Genomic DNA, 24,120 nt, shown 5'->3' with positions numbered 1-24,120 from the left:
ACAGTGAGTGCAATATCACACAGCGCCCTCTGTTGGTTATACAAAGATTAACAGTGATGGCAATATCACACAGCACCCTCTGCACATGGTAGTGGGACAGTGGGACAATGCACACATTAATCCGTTTGGCAATTCTCTGTCACCATCAACTTTGCAAAGAAGTCCGGTTGATCGCTGGGGGGGTCGCTTTGGCAGAATGTGCGCTGCTGGGAGACAGGGCTGTAGTTGTGTCTAGGCTTATACTAGAGTCAATAAGTTTTCCCAGTTTTCGTAGGTAAAATTAGGTACCTCGGCTTATACTCGGGTCGGCTTATACTCGAGTATATACGGTATGTGACCAATTCATATTCATCTGATTTGAATAACCAGGTGAGCAATTTTCTTTTTTGTTCTTCCTAGGGGTTGGCAGGCGGTGGCAAAAATCTTACTTATTATGGCAACTTTGAGATAGTAACTCTTTATCTACCAGTTTATCTATTTCTAAATTTGCTTAAATTTTGCATCAGTTACTGTAATGGAAATTATTGTTTCTACATGTAAGTCATGTAATGGAACACTAATACAACTATTTGATTAGAACTTGTAGCATTTTGTCAAGTCAATAACAGAACTTGAACCCGACCGTACCGTGTTTCCACCAGTATGAATTTATGCTAGTGGTACAAGGTTCTGCTATATTACTACAAAGGAAAAAGGAAACAATACAAAAAATATGATTATTTGCTAAGATTGGACTTTATAGTAGATAACTTTTCCTTAATTCTGAGCTTTTTGGATGTTATCTTCCAAGATATATTATTTCCTATATGTCTGCATATGTATCTATAATTGTTATACTATGCATCAAGTTTGACTAACTCTATATCTTACATTTCTATGGTTATGACACCTTAACAAATTATACATTATTATTTTGTGAACATATGTCCCTTCTCTGCTATCTCTGTTGATATGACTTGTCAGTTTTGCAGCCAAATATACTCTGTGAGCATGCAACTAGATGCACCTCTCCTTTGCTCCATCACATTTGTATGGAGTTCATGTCTTCCTCACCATATTTCTCTATAACTATTAGTACTCAGTCATAAAGACTCTGAGCTGATTGACATCTGGTGCTTTTAGTTTTTTTGGGGGACTGCAGAATCTGGTCCAATTTTCTCTTACTAGTATCCACTGTTTATGTCTATTTTACAGAATTGAAATTATATAGAATGTGTTTGCTCTTACAGTTATCATAGTGGACATTGACTGTCTATACAAAATTATGGACTGTTTATACAAAAATATGCTACTGAATATTCCATGGTATAGTGTACAGCCCATTGAGCTATAAAATGCACAGCTAAATGAAGTCTTTGCAAAACATATGGAGGGGTATTGGCAGTTTGACCTAACAAGTTGTACTGACTCCAGTGTATTGAATTTTATTTAAAAAAGTTTTTCTTTTAAACAATGCCATTTTCTCTCCACCCATGTCTTTTTTGATTGTATGCTGCTTGTGTTGGCGGCACTTCCACCTAATCTCTCCACAACTAGATGTTTGTGCAACTGAAACATTGTGCAAATCTCCAATTGTCTTATCAATGCCTTTTTCCAACAGAATGTAGATAGCTGCACCTCTTCTTTTGTTAGAAAGACTCTTCTCAACAATGAGAATTAATCAGTATGGTTACAATATTTTATAAATACAGGTCAATGTTACATTTAGGAGCATAATATTTGATGGGTAAAAAAATCAATTCTCCAAGAGGATTCAGAATACTTTGCACAATTGTTTTAGAACTTTTGAAAGAGCATAACCTTTGAAATGTTTTGATTTTTTTTTTGAGACAATTTTAATATAGCAGAATGTATCCAAGCAATTAGCCTGCAGTTCTTAGTTGAGACACAGTGTGCCGCTATTGGCCAATAAGGTGGAAAAACCTAGTGATGGAGATTCATGTAAGTTTCCAACAACCAGGCAATACAGATTGTGGAAAACACATTCATTTTCATACTGGATCTTCATGATCACAAGCTGCAAACATCAGTGGATGCGTTTCATCATTTAATTCTGACACCCAATCTAGGAAGATTTGACTTTGTAATGGATTTCCAGAAAATCAAAGAAAAAAGGACTGAATGGACAGTGAAATGGCAAGTACTGTATTTCCTTTTATTCTGTTGTCTGTGCAAGACAATCACTGCTCAGCTCCGCTACTCAATTGCTGAAGAAGAAAAGAAAGGCTACTTGGTAGGAAATATTGCTAAAGATCTGGGATTAAATATAAAGGATATAACAAAGAGAAAATTCCGCATTTCATCTGTTACTGCTGAGCATCATTTTACTGTGAATTTAGACAATGGTAACCTGTATGTAGCAGACAGAATAGACAGAGAGTCAATCTGTGAAATGACACCTATCTGTTCACTAAGCCTTGAAGCAGTGGTTGAAAATCCTTTGAATGTTTTTCATGTAGAAGTTGAGATTCAGGATATAAATGATAATTCCCCATTTTTTTCGAAAAATATTATGAGTTTGGAAATCCTAGAATTGACACCCTCTGGAACACATTTTAATCTGGGTAACGCTCTGGATCCTGATATTGGCATGAATTCACTCCAAACTTACAAAATCAGTGAAAATGAATATTTTAAATTGAACGTGAAAACAAGTGGCGATGGCAGAAAATTTCCAGAATTAATATTAGAGAGGCCTTTAGATAGAGAAAGGCAATCAAATCTTGAACTAATTCTAATAGCTTCAGATGGAGGTAATCCTGTTAAAACTGGAACAGCCATTATTAAAATTCTTGTTACTGATGTCAATGACAATGCCCCAATATTTTCTAAAGAACTGTACCAAGTGAGTCTGACTGAAAACGCACCAGTGAACACTCTTGTTTTTCGTATGAATGCTACTGATGAAGATGAAGGTGTAAATGGACAGGTTACCTATTCTTTTAGCCACATCTCTAAAATTGCTGAGCAAACATTTACTATTGATTCTCAGACTGGTGAAATTAGGACCAGGGGACAACTTGATTTTGAGCTAACAAAGGCCTATGCAATGAATGTGGAAGCAGCTGACGGTGGTGGTTTGGTTTCACATGCTAAGGTTGTTATCCAAATTGTAGATGCAAATGACAATGCACCTGAGATCATTCTAACATCAGTGTTGGACTCAATTCCTGAAGATTCTGCATCTGGCACAGTGGTGGCATTAATAAAAATTCAAGATATAGACTCTGGAGATAATGCAAATGTGTATTGCCACATTACTGGTACTCTGCCTTTTGAATTAACATCTTCATCTAGCAACTATTACAAACTGCTGACTACAACTTCCTTGGACAGAGAAGAAATGCATGAATACAATATTACTATTAAAGCTACAGACAAAGGATACCCTCCACTATCCACCACCAAAACAATTAGGCTTCTGATACTAGATGTGAATGACAATCCACCCATATTTGACCAAACTAAATATGTTGTGTATGTTCCAGAAAATAATCCAACAGGATCTTCATTATTCCAAGTCCAAGCCTCTGACCCTGATATAAATGAAAATGCTAAAGTTATGTTTTCTATTGTTAACAAAAACAGTGATGGTTTCCCTCTATCTTCATATGTTTCCATTAATTCTATGACAGGAGTTCTCTATGCACAGCAACCATTTGACTATGAGCAAATGAGGGAATTTGATGTTGAAGTGATGGCTAAAGACAATGGATCTCCACCTTTAAACAGTACTGCCACCGTTAAAATATGTATTACAGATCTCAATGATAATTCTCCCAAGATTCTATACCCTTCTGTTGGGGTAGATGATTCCGCTCATTTTGAAATAGTTCCTCAGTCATCAAGTAAAGGAGATCTGGTAGCTAAAGTGGTTGCAGTGGATGCTGATTCTGGACACAATGCCTGGCTATCATATCAATTTCTCCAACCATCAGAACCATCTTACTTTAGCATTGGTCGACACACTGGAGAAATTAGGACTTTGTATGTTTTCCAAGAGAAAGAGCCAACTAAACACAAAGTCATTGTCTTGGTGAAGGACAATGGAAACCCACCAAGATCTTCTACTATAAATTTGAACCTTGTTGTTGCTGACCATTTTCAGCAAGATATTCCTAAAATTAAGAATCAATTCCAAAACTCCGATACTGAGACAAATTTAGATATTTACTTGGTAGTCGCCTTGGCATTAATTTCATTTCTGTTCACTTTGACTGTTATGTTTGCAATCATATCAAAATGCAGAAAATCATCACAGTCTAAAACATTTGGATCAACACGGTTATATTTAGAAGCAGGACCAAGGTTTCCAGCTGAATTTAACAATGGAACATTGACACTTCCATACTCTAACGACGTGTGTGTAGCATCTGACTCAATGGAAAATGAATTTGCATTTCTAAAACCTGTTCAGGTCATTCCAACAGAAAACCTTATAGACACAGATGATTCAGGAATTGGAAATAATTCAATTATTGATTCTTTATCAGCTGATGGAAATAAACAGGTGAGGTTATTGTAGTATATATACTATATTTCTCTATTTTTTTCTTTTTTCATCTTACTTGGACTTCAGTTTTAAAGTCCAGATTTGTTTCTGTGGCCCAAACTGTATTTTGATCATATATAATGTAGGGATGCACCGAATCCACTTTTTTGGATTCGGCCGAACCACCGAATCCTTCTCGAAAGATTCGGCCAAATACCGATCCGAATCCGAACCCTAAATTGCATATGCAAATTAGGGGTGGGAAGGGGTAAACATTTAGTACTTCCTTGTTTTCTGACAAAAAGTCACCCAATTTCCCTCCTCACCCCTAATTTGCATATGCTAATTAGGATTCAGATTCGGTTCGGCCGGGCAGTATGATTCGCCCAAATCCGAATCCTGCTGAAAAAGGCTGTATCCTGGCCAAATCCCGAACCGAATCCTGGATTCGGTGCATCCCTAATATAATGTTTATTTATCGTGGAGGCATACCAATAATGCTGCCCATTGCAAGCAATCAGATCTTTGGTTTTTTTCCACTAACTTTAAATTTAATTACTGAATGCTTGCTATGGGGTAACATCACCAGTGATGTATGTATCCAAGGCTATAAGGAATAAGTAGAGGTTAAATCTATAGGAATCATCATGCTATGTGTCTCCTGTAAATACTGGTTTACTTATATTCCAAGGGTAAATTACAGGTGTTACTGTAAGACATTTCATGTGTTAGCAGGACCAAGGTTTCCAGCTAACTTTAACATTGGAACATTGGCACTTCCATACTCTGATGACGTGTGTAGAGCAATTGACTCATTCGGAAATTAATTTGCATTCTTAAAACCTGTTCAGGTCATTTCAACAGAAAACCTTACAGACACAGATGATTCAGGAATTGGAAAAATTCAATTATTAATTCTTCATCATCTGAAATGTCTCATCATGTGTTACTGAGAGTCATTTCACTTAAACTTGATTTTAGATTGTAAGCTTTTTTGAGCAGGGCCCTCTTTACCTCTTGTATAGGTTATATTTGTGTTTGTAATTTATAGGCCTCATATGCAAAGCAGAATACAGCAAACAAAAAGTATTTTATTGCACTTGTATGTATGTTCCAATCTAGACAGTCAGACCTGTCTCAATGTGGAACATTAATTAGTGTGCAGTGTCTCCTACCAGAGATGATCAATCCAATACAAAGGCTGACTTGCTGGAGTTTTTAGATTATGACTAAGATTGAGACTGGAGCAAAACTGAATTGTGTGGAACTTCCTTCCAAAAGTAAATTTTGCTCTTAGCCATTGGTTTATAAATGGCTTACAAATAATGATGTGATGTGTCATTCGGCTAACATTTTTAACTTGTTAAAGGCTCTTGATGTTAATTATTATAGAAATAAAATGTTCAAATGCACTTTATTGCACTATCATTGTTCAGTAAAGGTAGAGATGAGGACTTATATTATCTGCTCATCATTAGCACAGACAGTTAGATAACAATGTGAAACAGTGTCCCCTGGTGGAGTGATAATAATTAATTAAAAAATAATGTTCAATAAATAATTGAACATTTTTTTTTTGCTTCTTCTTATATTTGGACATGTATCTCCTCATAGGCACTGCACTATTAGCTTTAAGAAAATACTAACCATTAAAAAATATTTTTGTTCTTAAAGCTATTTGCATGTGAAACTCATAATTGGTAACTGCAGGACTTCCTTCAAAATACTGTACAAAAACAAAGGAACATGGGTGTACTATGCGTTTATATATAATTGCCAGAGCATACTGGTTACATATTTATGGATCAGTTACTTATAAGGTCATCTGTGAACTAAACTCAAATTTGTATGAGGCGTTCAACACTAGAAAAGGGTGTTTAAAATTGATTTATAATTAATAATTTTTTATGGGCAAGTGTGAAAATGAAGTACAGGTTTCTCCAAATGCTAATTTACAGATATAGTATTTATGAACCTGAATGCTTGGGACCTAATGTTTTTTTTCTCCATAATTTGGATCACCAATGATTTAAACATTAAATAAAACAATAGGATGCTTTGGCACCAATGTGGATTTATGCAGCTTAGTTACCATCATGTATAAGCTTCTGTTTTATTATTACAGAGAATAAGATTTTACATTTTAAACATTGCAATTGTTTCAGTAAATTTTACCATAATTGTTATTGATATTGTTTATAAAAAAAAGCTAAATAATTGACTTGTATTGAAAGGCCTTATATAACGGAACAACCTACAGTAAACTTCCCTAACTTCCCTACCCTGAATTAATAAACAGCCAAGCAGGTTGCAGTCTATGAGTATGTACAGGTTATTTCCTTAAGGGTAGGGAAGTTTATTGTAGGTTGCTCTGTTATCTATATTATCTATAATTTGTAGTTTGAGTGCTGAGTAGCCTTGCATGTTATGATGTGAAAGTAATTTCTAGCATGTTACATGTTGGCTATGAAAAAAATAGATTCAATGTATATAAATGCTTAAATATATATACATGTTGGCCAGAGTAGATGAAGCTCAAGAAAATGTATATATCATGAAAAAATAATGACTTTTCTCCTCTTCTATAATGTTGATGGTATAAGGACATAAAAGCAATAGGCAAGCATGCTGGACATATTTCAACTTCCCATAAATTCAAACTCTCTATATACAACCTAAATGCTATAATATTCATAAATTAACTTGCACGTATTTTTGGCTTTGCCTAGAACACATAGAAATACCAGTATTCACTAATATGTCTGAAACTCACTAATTTTATCAATTAGAAATTACTTATTTTTTAGGTTGACTGCGTGTTACCTAATCGTAATAGGTTTTATAAGGTTTCCATTTTTTTAGATAGAAAATGTAGACCTTGATATGTGAGCACCAGAGTAATGTATGCTTCACTAGAGGGGTAAAGTGTGATAATTTTGAAAGTGTCAGTAGATGGCAGCAGTATCTCTCTCCATGCTCACATGTAACTAAGTACATCTTGGAATGGAATCTGTGTGTGTGCAAATGTCCTGAGATAACAGCAGTTAAGCAAACCCGATCCATTGAGGAGACTAGTAAGAAGAGTGCAGTTTCATTCTGTGAAACAAAAACAAGCCTGAATATACTGTTATCTGAACCCACTTTCTAATACAAAATTCAAGATTTTGACCTGATAGACGAAGATCATGTCGAGTTGGAGAGTATTATTTTTATTTGCTGTTTTCAATTGGAGCTACATCTCTGCTCAGCCGAGATATTCTGTACTTGAAGAATCAGAGCCTGGGTCTTTTGTAGGAAATGTTGTTCAGGATCTAGGATTAAACAAGGTGGATATTTCTGAAAGAGGAATACGTCTGACATCAGAGAAAACCATGGAATACTTTGCCCTGAATCTGGAGAGTGGCACTCTTGTGGTGAAAAGCAGAATAGACAGAGAAAAGCTGTGTGGATTCAGTACAAGTTGCATGCTTCCAGTGGAAATTATTATTGAGAAACCTTTGGAGTTGTTTCGCCTGGAAGTGAAGATTGTAGATGTCAATGACAACGCCCCACATTTTCATAACACTGAGCGTATCATAAGAATGACAGAACTCGCGGCTGTTGGCTCCCGATTCCCCTTGGAACGAGCTCAAGACTCAGATGTGGGAACTAATACAGTTAGCGCATATAAATTACCTGACAATCAATATTTTTCCTTAGCTGTACAGAACAGGAAAGATGATAAACCTTTTCCCGTGCTTGTGCTAGACAAAGCATTGGATAGAGAAGAACAAGATGGCTACCAGTTAGTTCTCACCGCCTTCGATGGTGGAAATCCACCTAAATCTGGAACTATCATGATATCTATCATTGTTCTAGACTTTAATGACAATCCTCCTGTATTTGATGGCGCCGTTTACAAAATTAGCTTAAAAGAAAACTTACCATTTAATACCCTAGTTATACAGCTACACGCAGATGATAAAGACGAAGGTCCAAATGGTGAGGTCAGTTATTTTTATGAAGATCAGAACACAGAAAATGTATTAAGTTTGAATCAACAAACAGGTGAAATACGTGTTCAAGGAAAGGTTGACTATGAAGAGAAAACGTCTTATGAAATTTCAGTAATAGCCAGAGATCATGGGGTACCTGAAATGGAAGGACATTGCATTGTTCAAGTGGATGTTGAGGATTTGAATGACAATGCTCCTGAAATTATTTTATCATCCTTTGTCAGTTCTGTTCCAGAGGATACCCCCATTGGAACAACGGTATTACTCTTCAGTGTTAAAGACCAAGATTCTGGTAAAAATGGAGAAGTGAACATACATATTTCTCCCAGTCTTCCATTTGAGATTTTATCTGTTCAAAACCATTATTCCTTAATTACCAATCAATTACTGGACAGAGAGCTTGATGATCAATATACAGTTCAGCTGACCGCCAGAGATATGGGATTCCCTCAACTGCAAACTGAGGCAACAATTGATCTGAAAATCACTGACACCAATGATAACCCTCCGACATTTGAGCAACTTCCAGAAGGTATTTATATAAAGGAAAACAATAAGCCTGGTGCTCTGCTCCATGCAGTCTCTGCTTCAGATCAAGATGAAGGAGAAAATGCCCACGTTCAATATTCTATATATAACAGACTTGTAGATGGTTCCCCTACTTCATCCTTTGTTTACATTGATAAACACAATGGAAAAATCTACACCCAACAATCCTTTGATCGCGAAGAGGTGCAACATGTGGAGTTTACTGTGACAGCTGAGGATTTTGGATCTCCAAGACTTTCCTCAAATATTACTATTCACTTATACATCTTGGATGAAAATGATAATTCCCCTATAATATTATTCCCGGAAATATCCCAGAATCTCCAAGCACCACAGCCAATCCCGAAAGCTCTGCCAGCTGGTTCTTTAGTAACTAAGGTCGTAGCTGTGGATGCGGATTCTGGGTATAATGCCTGGCTCACCTACAATTTAACTGAAGTCTCTAGTCTCAACCTATTTGAAATAATTCCGCACACAGGAGAAATCAAGTTAGCCCGAAACATTCAATATACAGATCCTACCTTACAAAAACTCTTTATTTTAGTTAAAGACTATGGAAACCCTCCCAAGTCATCCACAGCTACATTACACATTTCCTTAGAAGACCATGTGAATAAGCAGAGCATTTTCTCCAATGATATAGCCATTACTGACAGCACTAAACAAAGGCACGATCTGACCCTGTATTTAGTGATCGCTCTAGTTGCAGTTAGTGTAGTGTCCGCTATTACCTTTCTTATATTGCTCACAAAATGCATTCGAAGGAGAAGCACATTTGCTAACTGTGACTGCTGCTGTTTGCACCAGTCACAGTCAAATCAGTACTTGGGCCATACTCACAAAACTATGCAGCTGGACCAAAATGGAACCTTACAGTATTTTGAATTATCTATGGCGTCTGAAGGGCAACAAAGTCAGTGTTACCAATTAGCCAGTACACCGAATATTGACAGTGGAACCCTAAACATAATGAGATCATTGAATTTCCCTCAACTGAAGGACTTGGTTAATAAGGATACTTTACCAGGAGGTTATAGGTGGAAAGAGACTTTACAGGTGAGGTAACAAAACATTCTGGATTTCTCAAGCAGTATAATTTCCTGGTCCTGAAAATTTTTTTTTAAGGTTGCCACATTTCAGTGAGGTTAGGGGGCAGGGAAGGTGGTGGGGACAGATGCATGACATCAGGGGTGATGAAGTTTTGTAGTGTGGTGATGACACCGAGTGGCATAGTCTGGGCCCCCATAGGACTTCCCCCTACAGAAGTAAGTGTCAGCAAGCTCACTTAATGATTTCCCTCTGCCCTGTCACCTGTGATATCACGTATTGTGACTTCAGTGGGCCCCAAGGAGGTGCAGGCCTAGGTGAGATCATACCTCCAGTAGTTACACCACTGATGTTGTAACGGACAGGGATTGGCCTAATGTCATTGTCTTATAAGCAATGTTTTTGCCAGGTTTAAGAACTCTGAAACCTGGAAAGGCCGTTTTGACTAAACAAGTGGCATTCCTGTGTATTGAACACTTTGACTGGTAGCATTTTGGCAAAAAAAAAAAGTAAGGCAGAATCTTCTGCTTCTTTGAAATGAAAAAATGCATTACTAGAGGTTTTCTCTGGTAGTTAAAGGTGTATAGTTACACCAAGCTTCCTAAAGTAAATGTTTTCATCAATAGAAATACATCGTCCATAAATTTAGTTTGATTGGTAAAATGTTTGCTTTATCCATTGGCGCAGAATAGACATGTGGCACAGATCAGGCAGCAATGTATGGTGTTTTTATTACTGTTTTTTGTATACAGCTTGAGGGGTAGGAGCATTTGAGGGGATGATACATGTTAAATGATTTGGAATGGTGTTGATACTGCTAAACGAATGATAGTGTTGGTTTGCTGATGGGAAATGACTGCAAGGTTCTGTACATCATTTTAGCTAATGTTTGATGTTGACTGTATTAGCACAAAAATGAGACTTTTACCTGTAGCTTGGCCTGCTCCGAGTCTATAGGACTGGTCTTCTTTGTGTGTTGCCAGTAGCTGTCTCTGAGTTGTTGGAATACCTGACAGTCGGTTATGTGGAGTCATACGAGAACTCTTACAAATATTTTACAGGTGCTAAAAGGGTGCAGTTTTTAGAATTCCGTTTTAATAAATACACATGACACCAATCTGTATTGTTATTGAACGTTTTCCACACATGGCAAGATTTGTGATCATTTTTCCCCATCCTAGGTCAGTATGCATATAAAATTATGATTACTAATGTGATTTGAGCCCGGCAGTAATTTTGACTGATATGTTATTGATCCTGTATATGTATAAGGCCATAAAATGTGTAGAAGGAGAAGCACCAGTGCAGAAGTGCTTCCCTATTCTAGATTACGGTGTGAATCATGCATAGAACAGGAAGCATTAAGATACATAGAAGTATATAAGATGTTACTCCATATAGAGTACACTGGGGTGGTCTGCCCAAGTCAAAGGTTATGTTTTTTCAAAACATTTAGCAAACAAAAGGTGCAAGGCCCACAACAGATTATGAAGGTTTTCTATGTTCCTCCATGCCAACACTACAATGATTTCTAATTCTGTTCATGCCTTTTTCTGCTTTCAATTTAATCTTTTAATGAATCTCTGTTAGATAAGGGAATATGCAACAGAATAAAAAAAAATGCATGCATTACATGTTTTATTGCTATAATAAAATGGAAAATTTGCTCCAGGCCTAGTAACACATAGCAGCCAATCAGAAATGTGCTATAAAATAGGTAACCATTAAACACTACTTACTGATTGGTTGATATTGGTTAATAGGGATGACGCAGACATTGTGAATTTTATGGCATTACCTCCAGAGAGTTCATTAGTTTCTGTGATTTCTGCGATTCTTGCTTCTTTTAAAATGTTGCATCTCATTGTACATTCCACTGGATAATTGCATTTTGAAAGAGAAAAAGAAGCAAACAGCCTACTTGTCTCCATGCCCCCCTGCTTGATAATGTAATTTAATGTTATTTGTACCAATCCAGTTCGGAGAATCTCTTAATAATGTAAAGTGCATCATTTTCCTGGGTTAGAGGAGATGCTGGTTCTGGAAAGAGCTTTTCCTTAATGGGATTTCCGAAAAGCCTGCAGGCTGTCACATGTAATCATTTTCAAGCAATCGTAGAAGAACAGCCTGGAAATATAAAAGCAAGTGCTAGTCAGAGAACTTTGCAACTACAGCCTGTCTGTAGCAAAAAAAGAGAACAATAATAACAGTAAAACAGAGAATCCTGGGTAGATTAAATAACAGACATTTTTGTAAAATGCCACACATGGAACAAATGAACAAGTTAAAATATTTGTTATGCAAGGTATGATAAACTGCATGTGTTGTAGTGAATAAAACACTAATATAATGTAGATATAAGGTGATGAAGACATAGATACATAACTGTAACTAGAACTAAAACTTCCCTTACAGTGAGACGTATGATTTGTATGAACCTGTTGGGCCGTGTGTCTCTCTCAACAACAGTGTGTGACATGTGCAGGGAATGGTATGGCTAGACTGGAGGCCTTTGAAGCTGGTATATTAATAGAAAACTGGTTTAGAATGGAAAGTGATCCTGTGACCCAGCCAGCTGTTCTGAATAGCAAGAGCACTAAACTCACTAATAGAAATGCTTTAGGAAAGTCTTTAAAGTACATGTTGCTGTGGGAGTCAATTGTAGCACTTGTTAACAAGTATAAAACTATCTAATACAGGTACGGGACCTGTTGTGCAGAATGCTTGGGACCTGGGGTTTTCCGGATAATGGATCTTCCCGTAATTTGGATCTTCATACTTCAAGGGGGTTATTTACCAAACTCTGAATGCAAAAATCCTGAAAAAATCTGCATTTTTTTTTATAAAATTGGACTTTTAAAAAATCAAGAATAAATTCAGAATTTATTAAACCCAGAGGATGCAAAATCCAGCATCTCAGACCTGTCGAGGTTGCATAAGTCAAAGGGAGAAGTCCCAGTGATTTTTTGATGTGCTCTGGGTTTTGTGCGATACCCTGAAGATTTCAGAGGGTTTAGGCAAAAAAGCATTTAGGAAAAATCTGAAAAAAATCTTTGATCCTGCAAAGCAAATTTTCGGGAAAAAATAAATAAGGGTAAAAAAGCGGAGCAGATTTGATCAGAGTTTGTAGCAGAAAATGTTGAGATAAAATTGAACTTTGATAAATAACCCCCTAAATCTACTAAAAAATGATTTTAACATTAAATAAATCCAATAGGCTGGTTTTGCCTCCAATAAGGATTAATTATATCTTAGTTGAGATCAACTACAAGCTACTGTTTTATTATTACAGAGAAAAACAAAATCATTTTTAAAAATTCAGATTATTTAATTATAATGGAGTCTATGGAAGGTGGCCTTTCCATAATCTGGAGCTTTTTGATAACAGATTTCCGGATAACGGATCCCAAACCTGTATAGTAGAAAAACAATGTCCTGTGGCTTATTAAACCTTTTTTTTTGGTGGAAAGGTTGTAGGTAATTTGTGCACAAGACTGAATGAATTGATACAAAACAATGTGCTTCTATGAAACCACAATAACTATACTGCCAATATAGATGAGAAAATACAATAGAATTATATTTGTCAAGGAGGCCCAGGGAATATATATATATTTTTTTTTAAATAGAGTAGTGTTTAAAGACACTAGAGTGAATCTACAGTGCATTTTATTAGCTACTGGTCATTAACACAAGGTACTCAGAGTAAGTATTTGTGACTAGGCTGAACTAACTGTGGTTTACGTTGGAATGCTACAGCCAAAGAGGAGGTAATGAATGCTGTTTATATGCTGTAATGTGCAATGGAATACTGTTTGTATTGTCTTGCTTAAAAGGATTACTGTAAGGGCTTTCAGCCTAAAGAGCCACTAGCAATTCATAAAGCCTCAGATTTGCAATGAAAATCTAATTGTCTGTTAAACAGTGAATGGAAATCCTTTTCTGATTTATATTTTCATAAACTGATAAAACGTGACATTTTGGAAATATATTTGCAGTGCGAAAATATTTTATGAATAAATGTAACGTTTCCCAAAATGTGAAGAACAGTCGTCAAACACCCAATTCTGTTTTTTCTCAGCAGGCGCAACCTAACGCAGACTGGCGAATCTCACAGGCTCAGAGACCAGGACCTAGCGGGTGAGTGCATTCTTTATAATATATAATAGAGACACTGAGCTTGGGGATGGCAGTGGTAAAGCCAAAAAGTTATAGATGGAGTGCAAAACATCTGATGGTGAAATAACTATAAAGATTTTCATCCAGGTCAAGGTATATCTAATGTAAGTAATTCTAAGGGAGGAACTCCACGGTGCAGCTCCAACCGACACGTCGCCAATCGATGAAACGCACGAGACGTGTCATATGTATGTCCTGAAGATACAGGAAGTGAAGGAGAAATCACAGGTAAGAACTACATTTATCCGACAGTTGGATAAATGTAGTTCTTAAATGCGATTTCTCCTTCACTGCCTGTCGGCTCTTTCCTAAAACAACTGGACTTGCTGAGTAATTATTGAAGACGTTTCACTACTCATCCGAGCAGCTTCTTTAGTTCAACTGACTGGTATGGGAAGAGTGGAAGAATTTATATGCCGAGGATTTCCCATACTTGTCTGTTGAACTGAAGAAGATGCTCGGATGAGTAGTGAAACGTCTTCAATGATTACTCAGGTTGTGGCACAAAGAAGTTACTGGGTGCTGATCTGGGCCAGCGAGGCCCACAAAAGCCGGGGGCCCACCGGGTTTTTTCCGGTGTCCCGCCAGCCCTGTCTCATGGTGAAGTTATCATACAATTTGACTGTAACAACTGCAATACTAAACTTACACGTTATCCAGAAATTGAACCTGCAAGATGTGTCTGCACCCGGGCTGATGCAGTGGTTCCGGGTACAGGCAAAGAAGAAAGCTAATGTCAGCCTTGGGCTGTTTTCATCCTGCACTTTTCCACAGGTTGAGATTGATCCCCATTTGGCCTTATGACTCAACACTGGTTAATAACCTCCTCCTAGGGAGGAGGCAGAGAGGCAATGATGGGGTCTTCATAGGCATATGATTCTGTTAATGCCTTTGAAAGGGGCTTGGATGATTTCTTGGACAGACATGATATCAAAGGCTATTGTGATACTAAACTCTATAGTTAGTATAGATATGGGTATATAGAATTTATGTGAGGGTATGGAGGGGTGTGTGTATGGATGCTGGGTTTTTATTTGGAGGGGTTGGACTTGATGGACTTTGTCTTTTTTCAACCCAATTTAACTATGTAACTATGTAATTACTACTATGTAATTAAACAGTTTTGCAGGAGTGCAAAGAGCCATTCTCTATATTTTTATGGGAGATGTTGCTATATTGCATGCCTTATATAATATGCTGCACAATCAACAAAGGAACAGTGGAACTGACTCTAGCACGTCTGCTGAAATGAATCTGCTGTATACTGTATATAAATATGCAATTGTGCAGAAAATGAATGTTTTTCACCAAGTAAGTTATCCACGTTAGTCTTATTGTGTAACAGGAAAACAAACACACAGTTCAGCAGGAATTTGTATTTAAATACATGACTGGCTCTATAACTCTTGGATTTCTTGGCCTTCCTGTTGGTCTCACATTTCAGGACAAAGATTTGTGAACTGTTTGCATTTTTTTCGCTGACACTTGGCTTTGTGCTTTACTAAAAATCATTTGGTCTCTTTAGAGCTCAGCCAGCCGAGGAATCTGGAGTGTGGCCAAACAACCAGTTTGAAACGGAGAGACTGCAAGCCATGATTTTGGCATCTGCAAATGGTCAGTTTTCATCATGGTAAATGCACAAGTTGTTTTCTGAAACCGTTTTTATCCTATCACTCATAAGACGAAGCCAAATGAGAAAATCTGTTATTTAAGTGAAGTGTTTGTGGTGTAACATTCACAGAAATCTGGAGCAATTGGCACAATCAGAACAAAATGAGGGCAGTAATACCAGTAATGACGTCCCACTGATGTACTATATATATATATATATAACCTCAGGATGTTGTATATCAAGGGCCACTATAGCCTTACTTTTTATTTTCCCTTTCTGATTGGTCTGATGTAAATCATCAGCCTTGTTTTTTTCCCCTGGCTGGGTGCTACTGAGCCAGCTTGCTACTTTATTCTGGCATTGTAAACTGGAAATTATTCCTCAGTGAACCGCCAATTGGTTTAGTAAGTTAGACTCTTCCACAGACCAATGGAGTAGCCATCTCCACCTCAGTAACATGAAATAACAAGAAAGTCTGGAGAGTCTTTGCAAGTGTGTAGTTTTATTATCGCACTACATGTTTCGGACCCATCTGGTCCTTCCTCTGGTGCCTGCCGATTTATTCTGGCATTGTCTCAAGTTGGCAGGATATAATCTTCCTTATCACCTCCTACTACGGTATAGTCCTTTAAAATAATATAGAAAGGGCACGGTCTAATGGCAAAGAGAGTGCAGGCATTATGTAATGGCCAGTCATAATTAGATGAATATATAGTGAATAAAGTACCCCTTCTTGTAAAATATAAGGATATTATAAGTTACCGAGGAGTTTCATGACCATATAAAAATACGAGGCAGAAGGCCGAGTGTTTTTATACAGGTCATGAAACTCCGAGGTTACTTCTAATATCCTTATATTTTACAACTGGGGGTACTTTATTTATTATAATACACACATTTCAGCAAGTCATGTGACAGAAATGACATCAGAACTCACCGTTTATAACTGATGACATCAGATCTCACCGTTTATAAGGATATAATTTACAGGATATTCATGGCTTTTGTGTATTATATAGTTATACAGACACATTAGCAATGGACATAGTTATACAGACACAGAAGTAGGCTATGGACATACATACATTTTCCGCGGTTTTTAAAAAAGCTGACCGCTGTGTATCGGTTTCAAGTTAGGGCTGTGGCACTTCCACTAGCGTATTTACGCAGCAGTCGCCTTTTTTAAAAACGTATTTGTGTCCATAGCCTTAGCCCTTCACACGTAGCTAAATTATTTTATGATAGTAAACAACTATAGTTTAAAGTTTTGCTATAGCTCATTTCTTTCCAAGAAGCTAAGAATGAAACAGTAATACATGAAGAGGGAGTGCATACATAATGAGGTTGATTCTGACAATTTAATTAAATGACAGCAATTGTATTTACCTGCCCTGTGCAAAAATCTAACCTTGTGAAGAAATGGATTGAAAGAAGAGATCACTGTAACCTTATCACAAAATCAATCAGCCGTTTTGAGTAAAAGCTTGTAAACTGCACTCGCTGCGCCTCTTCTTTTCAATGCTGCTTGCTACTGAATATCAGATTTCCAGGATGATGTTTTTGCCCCTTTCACATGCCCCAAAAACATTGTTAGAGAAAAGGCATGATGGAGATATATTTTTGATCTTGTGTTCAGAATACGGATTTATATAATTTGCAATATAATTTTTTATTTACACCTGAAATAAAAAAATTATTCAAGCCACTTATTAATTTGATTAAAAGCTGCCTGGAAAAGGTTTGTGTAAAGGCCACAAAGACTTGGTCCTAGAGCAGCAGCACTTTTGGAGTGGCACACCACCTGCATGCATTTGATTGGACAAGAAAGGAATAGGTCAGCCTGGCCTAGGCATGCACAAACTGGAAATTAGGGAGCTGCCACATTGTGTGCACAGAAGCTAAAATGAGGTTTTGAGAATACAGGGCAGAGACATTTACTCCTATAGGAGGCTACAGTGATCTAGATTGGGGTATACAGGAACAGAAATTAATAAAAGATGCGCATTTAAAAACAGTTACTCGATTGCAGGGTAAATGAATGAAATACCACAAGGCATTATAATCCTTTTTTTCTTTTTGATTTATTTGACAACTCAACACAGTAACCACAAAGCAAATCAGTCCAGAGGCCAATTGAATTTCATGCATTTTTTATGACCTACCTTTCTGTTCAGAGTCTCTACAATTCATTTGTGAGGCTGCCACTCAAAGCACTGGGTAACGAGCACTCAGAAAACAGCTTGGAACTGCAAAAAAAGGGATAATCATTGAAAAACCACAAAGGATTAAAATAAAAACTCCTTGAAAGTCACTTTAATACAGGGATGTGTAACTGGAGGCCTATGTGCCAGATTTGACTCTTAAAGGAGAAGGAAAGCTACCGAGGCAGTTTACTGCCAATAGATTAACCATAATAGTGAAAGGTAGAATGCTACATTTATTCTGTACAATGCTTTACCATACCTGAGAAAACAGCTGTAGAAGCTCTCTCTGTTGGTTTAGGATAGCAGCTGCCATATTAGCTTGATGTGACATCACTTCCTACCTAAATTTCTCATAGCTCTAAGCTCAGATTACAGCAGGGAGGGGAGGAGGTAGGAGGAAGAAGGGAGGGGAGAGGAGCAAACTGAGCATGCTCAAGCCCTAGCCCTGGAGGTTTAAGATGAAAACAGGAAGTCTGATACAGAAGCCCATGAGTACACAATAGAAGGAAAGAAATGCTGTGTTTATTTTGACAGAAGACTCAGAGCAGCACTACTTTGAGGGATTACTGGTGTATTCATATAGACCTTTCTGATAAATCTTACTTACTTTTAGCCTTTCCTTCTCCTTTAAAGAGATTTTTATTATCCCTCACTATGTCCAAGATCACAACACACTTTATTGTATGACATAGTAGTTTAAGCATAATCCAGTCCCCACGCATGTAAAGGAAGAGATAATTGGTCCTTGGCATAATAAAATCTTGGACGGCACTGTCTAAAGCACAGTGCAATAGAGTCACACCTGGGCTAGTTACCAGCAACCAATAGATGTTCTCAAACAGGTCATCAATACTGTATATATTGCTATGAGTTACTAGGCCTAGTGCCATACCTCCCAACTGTCCCTTTTTCGGAGGGACAGTCCCTCTTTTGACAGCTCAACCCGCAGTCCCTCATTTGTACTGGAAAGTCCCTCTTTTCTCTGCACTGAACAGCTAGAAAAAGAAACAAAGTTTCTCACTTAATTGGCTTTTAGCAGAGAGCCCAAAACAGCTAACAGGTGCAAATAAGATACTTTGTAACAATTTTGAGACACAAAAACACAGTTTAGACAAGGAGAAATATTTTCAAACTTTCATAACCTGCCAAATTTTGTAAAAAGAACATGGTAATTGGGGGGTGTGGCCACAGATGGGGTGTGGTCAAAAAAATTGCTGCGCTACGTGCTGGAAAAATTTTTTTGTCCCTCTTTTTACTTCCAAAATGTTGGGAGGTATGCTAGTGCAAACTTTAAGCCTTTTACTATATTACCCCAGAAGTTGCAGGGTTAAAGTTGCATAATTATTAGTAAACTAGAAATCCTACTGAGCACTATGAATATATTCTACAGTGTGTGGGATTCTTCTATAAAAGTATTTGTGAATGTTACATTATGACTTTTCATATTATATTATGTTTTCTTTAAAATTTGCACCTATACATTTCTCTCTGGCTGTCATTAAGTAACCATTGCAATGCATTGTTATACCATCATTGTAATAATATTTCCATTCGTTTTCCTCACAGAAGCTGCTGAAGGAAGTTCAGCCCTTGGAGGTGGGACTGGAACAATGGGACTCAGCGCCCGCTATGGACCCCAATTTACCCTTCAACATCTACCCGACTACAGGCAGAACATCTACATTCCAGGAACCACAGCAACACTCACAAACGCTGCAGGGAAAGGGAAATCAGCTGCACCTTCGGGAGGAAACAAGAAGAAATCGGGCAAAAAGGAAAAGAAGTAAAGATGGATTGGCTGACACCAACAGGGCAGAAGCCCCCCGAGAACCTTTCCCCAGCCTAAATCCTTGAGAAATGTGGAGAGAAATTGGAAAACAAGAATGATAATTGGAATTTATGTGTCATTTTTCAGAACAAGCGGTGGGAGAAACTCATGGTTCTGTCGATAATTATAAGAGTAAAGGGCCCTGTCGATAGTAGCCAATATTTTGCAGTCACATCTATATTTTGCGGAGTTATTTCTTAGCTAAATACATTCTCTTTTTACTACATTCTATATAAATTTAACTTCCCACGTGTATAGCTGTGCAATCTTTTCCAGTGTATATAATTATGGCTAAATAGTTAATTTATAATTTATGCTCATTAGGGAGTTTCTGAAATATTGCAGGTCCAGAGCTCATATTTAGATAGAGACATATGATTATTATTATTTTTTTCAGACACTGTGGATGTTTTTTTATGCTGCAATATTTCTCTAGAAAGTCTCTAGGACACCACAGGGCACTGAATGGAAATGGAACACTTGCACTTGCAATGCTGCCATCTTAATGAGAGACAGGCACACATCGTATTAGTGGCGTTCACACAAACACGTAGAAAAGATAAAGCCACTAATCCTGTTCAGTGCTTATTGGAATCGGTAACTTGAAAAAAGTTATGATCTTACCTAAAAGTGGCACAAGGGAGAAATATCTCTCTGAGCCTGAGAATAGAACCAAAAGCTGCTATGCACAGACATTTTTGTTGGGGTAATATTTTTTTTTTGTCCTCTGCTCTGAGTAATGAACAGAATAATTTCTATTTGTACACATATACATGCATGTGTAATGGTCACTCAGCACCACTATTTCCAAAGGGGAAGGGGAAGGGGAAGCCAGTTAAACTGCATGTGCATAATCAGCATGGGGTCGTTCATTCTTTGTATGGAATGTTAGAGGAGTGAGCCTGTTTAGTGCAGGTCAAATATAAAGGGCTTGGAAGATAATTAGTAGGGTCTGGGAGGGAGGGAAGAGGTGGGTTGGGAGGTTTGAGAGTTCCAGAGAGCGGTTAGCCTCACAGCAGAAGCAAATGAATCATCCTATTGATCTTGAATCATCTGACCGTTGAGTAAGTGCTTGGTCATGATGGAAACCCACAGCTTTATATGAATAGCTACAATACTTTCACTCTTCAAAATGTGCCGACTTGGCACAGTCAGATATGCTTGTGGTTGTAAAGTCATCAAATGTCCAGAGATTAGGAGATCTGGATGGCACAGCATCTTATGGCATGATGTTGGGCAAAGACCTAGAACAAAATGAATATGATGGCTTCTAAAATAGATTGTTTGGCCAAAACATGTTGCTGCTGCTGATTGGCCACGGATACTATAAAAGGATACATACCTTGGCAGAATATGAAATAGATGATCTGTGTATCAATAAATAAAGATGGGAAAATCTGTTGGAAAAAAAACACATAAATCTTTTATCACTACAGAAAAACATTATAGATATTTAGACTAATCCTGTTTAAGTCAATGTATTTCTTTAAACATTTCCTTCCTATGCCGGCTATCTTTTTTTTCCTTTTATATGTATTGTTTGTCTGAACACTGTTTATTTTCTTTGTATTTTGGTGACGAATGTCTTATATTTTCAACCGCATAACATATAATCAGGGTGCAAGGACAGAGACAACCTTTGGAGGGGGTTGAAGCAAGTTATTTAAAGTTCCTGCAGAATTTGCGATTAGCTCTGCTCTGTACAGATATTATATTCAGTTTGGCTGCACTGAAAGCATGTTGGTGCATGTCCAGTCTCCCTAAATCTCACAACCATCAGCCATTATTTGGTGGAAGTCTATGGAGGCTGGGAATGCGCTTGTGCTCCTTATGTGTGGAAAGTCTGAAAGCATCTCTTGCATAGACCTGTATCATGTTACATTTATTTATCATGGGGGTCTGTTGAAGGGTTTTATAGCTAATATATTAAGGCTCATTTATCAGGTGTCAAAAACTGAACCCATCAGCATAATCTACACACAGCCTATTGATCTATGCCCTTGTGCCAGTTCAAGCATGTATGCCAGGAACACAAAGAATTGTGCGCATCAGTAAGAGATATATCTGCCAGGAGGTTTGTGCACCCAGCATTGGGCTGGAACTGTCCTTAGAGGTCCCCTGCCCCAGTCGCATATATAGCAACTCAACTCAACTGCCCCCACCCCATGCGTACCTTATACTTAACCACTGTGGCCGCCATTGGGGTGGTCCAGGGGGGGACGTCAGTTTTCAGTGGGGAGCATGTCTGTGTCGGCAGGGCCCACCAGGTATTTTTCCCGGTGTTCCACCAGCCCATTCCAACACTGGGTGCACAGTGATCAAATTAAATGTTATCTTGTGCCTGCTTTTTGCCCTACATGTATATACATTATAAATGAGCTGTAATATATCATCTATAGTCACTCTATACATTTAAATATTCCATTCCTCTTGTTCGGGTTTTTTCAAATGCTCTGATAAGAAAGCGACGTATTCACCAAACCAATGTCTTGCAAATCAATGAACCTGTTTCGTGGTAGTATTCCCAAAACCACCCATTTCTGCTTCCTGTGCCACCCAACCTGCAAGGTGAACAAGGGTAAATACATGAGTGCACTAATAACCTTTTTCACGGCTGTTAACGCTAGTACCAAGAATGTCATTTAAGCCATTTAGCTGTAGAATACATTTTGCAATTTAATTTCTAACGACCATTCATTGTAGCTGAGCTGGTGTTGTACATAGTAATGTGATACTTTCACCCCCCCCCCTTTAGAGATTTTGTGGACAGCGGTAATTTAATTCCTCCTGTATCTTTTCTGTGTGGTTTGTGATATAAATGTACATGAAAGTAAATACACCTGTTCTTTCAATGTGTCTAATACTGAAACTGTACTTATATATAGAGAAAAAAAATGCTTTCACCCTTATATGCGTATAGGCTAATGTCAATGTACGACATGCAAGTTTTATACTCTGATATTTATATTGCTTTCCTTTCTTTGAACAAAAAAAAATTAAATAAAACGTTTTCTTCCACAAAAATTACCGCTCAGTATATGACATTTATTTATTGATATAATCATATGTTTATGTTTAAAACAAGGGATTTCCCCTGGAGGAAGAAACCCTGTAATTGATATGTAGCACAGATTATACAATGTGCCCTTTAATATTTAATCTCCTTACAGAAAAAATGATGCTTTCACCTACATTTATATTTGTAATCCAAAATGGCAAAATAACCCCTGTCCTTGATCGTAATAAAAGAGATTGCTCTGGTGAGCAAAGATGATCCAGTTTACTGTGTATCTTCATGAATAGCCCATATGATGGATCAGTTATAGGTATTATAGTTTTTGAAATTGGCACCTTGTACCTTACTTGATCTTACCCAGATCCACTTCTGTCAGCTGCAACCCCCTGCAGAGCACGTGTTACATGATCTCTTCTCTCTCAGGTGGGCCCACTCTATGGTTATTACGTTTTTATTTCTCAGCGATTTCAGAAGATAAAGTGCCCCAGTGAAGATTAAAGTCTGAGGTCCGTATCATTTATCACAACACTATGGTCAATTTTACCAGAAGACAATGCAGAAAAAGTTAAGTTTGGTGATACCTTTTATTGGCTAACAGAATAAGTGTCACATTCGGCACCCTATATCCAGAACCAATGCTAGGCTCCATGGTCTCGGCTCTTGCTTCTGCCTTTAACAGCCGCCTTTCTCTTGGGAGGAGCCCTCAGCTAATTGGATGCCGCCAGGTCTTACTAAGAAAGGAGCAAAGCTAAAGGTTCTGGACAAGCAAAGGGGCATGATCGTCTCACCAAGGATACTGGATGGAAGAACACAACTTGAAAGACAGACCAGTCAACACAGCCTGGAACAGGCAGACCGGGCCAGCACAAGCAGAGGTAGAATAGTCAGACAGGCCGGAATCAGAATTGAAGAGCGTAGAATAGTCAGACAGACAAGGATCAGCTTGGAGAGGTCAGAATAAACAGGCAGGCAAGGGTCAGGATACAGAGTTCAGAATAGTCAGGCAAGGCAATGGTCAATAACCAGAGGATCAATAGGAATCCCTAAGGAATAGCACCAGGAACAAACTAATTGAACCAAACAATAGTTTGAATTTTGCGCCATTGCGCGATGATGTCATCACGCTGGCGCATAAACCTGGAAGCACCATAGGAAGACCGGCGCTGAAGGGAGCAGGCAGCATGCGGCGGATGTCCCC

General features: G+C 37.8%; 1 protein-coding gene across 36 annotated transcripts in view; it reads left to right on the top strand.

Annotated features, from left to right (window-relative positions):
* Positions 1–22,930, top strand: part of LOC108713304 (protocadherin gamma-A4) — a 203,329-nt gene extending 180,399 nt beyond the window's left edge. For 24 of the 36 annotated variants that reach the window (XM_041588810.1, XM_041588809.1, XM_041588782.1 and 21 more), the window contains exons 2-4: positions 14,165–14,223; positions 15,788–15,876; positions 19,645–22,930. In XM_041588810.1, the coding sequence (XP_041444744.1) occupies positions 14,165–14,223; positions 15,788–15,876; positions 19,645–19,865 (369 nt within the window). In that variant the 3' untranslated portion in view covers positions 19,866–22,930. Of the gene's footprint in view, positions 1–1,192; positions 4,511–6,610; positions 10,093–14,164; positions 14,224–15,787; positions 15,893–19,644 lie in introns of those variants that run through there. The other 12 variants (XM_041588811.1, XM_041588779.1, XM_041588788.1 and 9 more) reach the window with 5 other exon arrangements.
* The last annotated feature ends 1,190 nt before the right edge of the window (positions 22,931–24,120 follow it).

This window comes from Xenopus laevis, chromosome 3S (assembly GCF_017654675.1).
Source record: "Xenopus laevis strain J_2021 chromosome 3S, Xenopus_laevis_v10.1, whole genome shotgun sequence".
NCBI lineage: Eukaryota > Metazoa > Chordata > Amphibia > Anura > Pipidae > Xenopus > Xenopus laevis.
This window is presented reverse-complemented; position numbering and strand designations above follow the sequence as displayed.